Below are 2,628 nucleotides of genomic sequence, written 5' to 3' on the forward strand. Positions count from 1 at the left end.
GACAGGAGTTATTATGTTATTCATCATAATTAAATATTGAAAACCAGATGTAGGAAAGTTTTCCCAGGTTTTATCGTCTCAGCCTCAGGCTGGACCGACCGTCTGCTGGTCCAACATGGTAGCTGCATCAGGAGGCTTCAGTCGGTTCTGGTTCTGTTGGACCCGGTTTAAAAGGCTCCTCTAAAGCTCTAAAATGAAAATCCTGATGACTTTGAGGCCCAGTGAAGAAACATCAGTTAGACATAAAGTCATCTGGGTATTGAAATATTCACTCGTATCCATTCAAAAATAGAAAAGCAGCTGAAASAWCCAGAACCAGAACCAGGTCCAAACTGGTCCTTCTGCCTCGACGTTCCTCCGGAGACGGTCCTGACCCGCTCAGAAACCCGGAGCTGCAGCCTCACCTCTTCCTTGTACTTGTTGATGTAGAAGTAGAGCTCATTGAGCGCGCTCAGCGTGTTGAACTCGTTGCCATGGAGACGGGACTGCTCCACCAGGTAGGCGTCCATGTCCTGGTCGCTGATGCTGGGCATCTTGGAGATGTCCCTGTAGTACCTTCATGACAGACAGACAGACAGGTGAGACGGAAGCTTCTGGTTCTGACCCAACAATCTGGACTGTTCAGCCAAACAGGGTTTGTGGACCGGTCATGAGACGGACCCGGTTCTGGGTCCGTTTTCAGTTTCTGAAAGTTTCTCATCAGCCACATTTTCCAAAGAAATCTACAAAAACCCAACGAATCAGCAGCTTCCAGCTCTTAGAGACGAAGGACGAAATCTGATCTGAAACAAGTTTCAAAGTGASGATGGGCCCTTTTCCCTGTCCTGCCTCCCCCATCTGCGCTGCTTTTGCTCTTTGCATGTCCTCCAAATGGTAAATTATGGGTCTGGTCAACTGGGGCCTCCTGCATAAAACGCTGCGCAGTTTTCACACAGAGAATGTAGAGAAATGCTGCTAAATAAATGGGATGCATGAGGCGGCGCAGCTTTTCTTTATCAATCTGATTTACAGGAAGCAGCTGCTGCTGCTTCCTGTAAATCAGATTGGGTTAGTGACCAGTTAGCTGCTGCAGCTGCTGCTGCAGCTCCAAATGGAAATGAGTAGAAATACCCAGAAGTCTGTCGTCACGTGAAGCAGTAACCATGGCAACGGTTGGCTTTAAAAAGCTGGACCGGTACCAGTACCAGTACCGGTACCAGTACCGGTACCGGTCATAAACCACCATCACCCAGCAGATCAACCCTCCCTCTGAATGAATCCTTCCACTGAAGATCTTCTCCATCAGAGCCAAAGCTCCACCTTCAGGTTCTTATAGACGTGATTGCAGACACACCTGGATCACCTGAAAAATAACCTGACCTGTTGATGCGTGAAATATGGCGCCACACATTTCTTGTGCGCACGGCGCTTTATGCATGAGGCCCCTGGTCTTTCAGCACAGTTGACCAAATTTTCTCGAGGTCAAAGCAGAGCCGTCTGGTCCGATGGGCCCCATGCAGCTGGGAGCACCGAGGACCGGGTGTTTGTCCAGCAGGACTGTTATTCTGCCGCCTCCATGATGGCTGCAGCCTCAGGAACCCGTCTACCTGCGTCCTGTTGTCTTTTTTGTTCTTTGGATGGGCTGCACTCTAACATACGTGACTGAACAACAGCAATACAGACTGATTGTGAAAGTAAAGCTGTACACAGACAATGTTGTTTCAATAAAGAAACTAAACGTGTACATGACCCATCAGGTGACAAACCTCTGATGGTTGGTCACCTGAACTCGTGTCTCATCTGGTTGTTGTGGAGAAACTATCAGTGAAGTGTTTCATCTAATTCCTCTAAAGTTTGGGCTGCGAAGCTGTGAAACATTAACGTGAAAAGCCCAGAGACGACCAAAGTAACTGCTCTTCTACCTCTCCACCCAGCTTTTGTAGTTGGGGATGTCTTTAGCATAGAGCAGCTTGTTGGACGGCGAGTCTTTGCCGAGCCGATGTTCGGACGTCGAGCACGAGTCCATGAAGGTCTGCGCCACCACCGACAGGCAGGCGTCTGTGATGCTGCTCTTATGGATGTCGAAGACGAACTGTGGATTCTTAATGACGTTGACCCAGAACCTGAGAGGAAGACTGCACACGGCACAGAGGAGGCTTACTCAGACGGATCCTAGGAAGATGTCCAGGGACACAATTCATGGGTTCTTGGCTCACCAGTTGCTCTTCCAGGTGTGCCGCACATCTGGGTCGGTGATTGACCGTTTGTCGGCCTGCTCGTCCAAAAAGTCGAACATGTATTTAATCGCCAACGGCAGTGCAGAACCACGATGGGCCGTGCTGAACACCGTCTCAAAAAGGTCGTCCACAAACTTCTGCAGCGTCCCCTGGTGGTGGAAGGACCAATGTATAATTTAAGAGTTAGAACGATGATGAAATATCTGACATCAAAAGTCGGAATTAGAGATGTGCTGATCAGGATTTTTCCTGCCGATCACCGATACCGATCACTGATACCGATCACTGATACCGATCACTGATACCGATCACTGATACGGATCACATAATTATTTATTTTTTTATCAGAACCATGAATTCACCTTAATTTAGACAAAAACTTGTTTTAAGGCGTTACCTTGGTGACCAGCAG

The 2,628-nt window shown here is 48.3% G+C and overlaps 1 protein-coding gene across 1 annotated transcript in view; it reads right to left on the reverse strand.

Moving 5' to 3' along the window:
• Window positions 1-2,628, reverse strand: part of plxna3 (plexin A3) — a 58,904-nt gene that overhangs the window by 5,618 nt on the left and 50,658 nt on the right. The window contains 3 exon segments of the mRNA XM_008402733.2: window positions 405-555; window positions 1,902-2,114; window positions 2,196-2,365. Of these exon segments, the coding sequence (XP_008400955.2) occupies window positions 405-555; window positions 1,902-2,114; window positions 2,196-2,365 (534 nt within the window).

Source organism: Poecilia reticulata, unplaced genomic scaffold (genome assembly GCF_000633615.1).
Source record: "Poecilia reticulata strain Guanapo unplaced genomic scaffold, Guppy_female_1.0+MT scaffold_253, whole genome shotgun sequence".
Classification (NCBI taxonomy): Eukaryota; Metazoa; Chordata; class Actinopteri; order Cyprinodontiformes; family Poeciliidae; genus Poecilia; species Poecilia reticulata.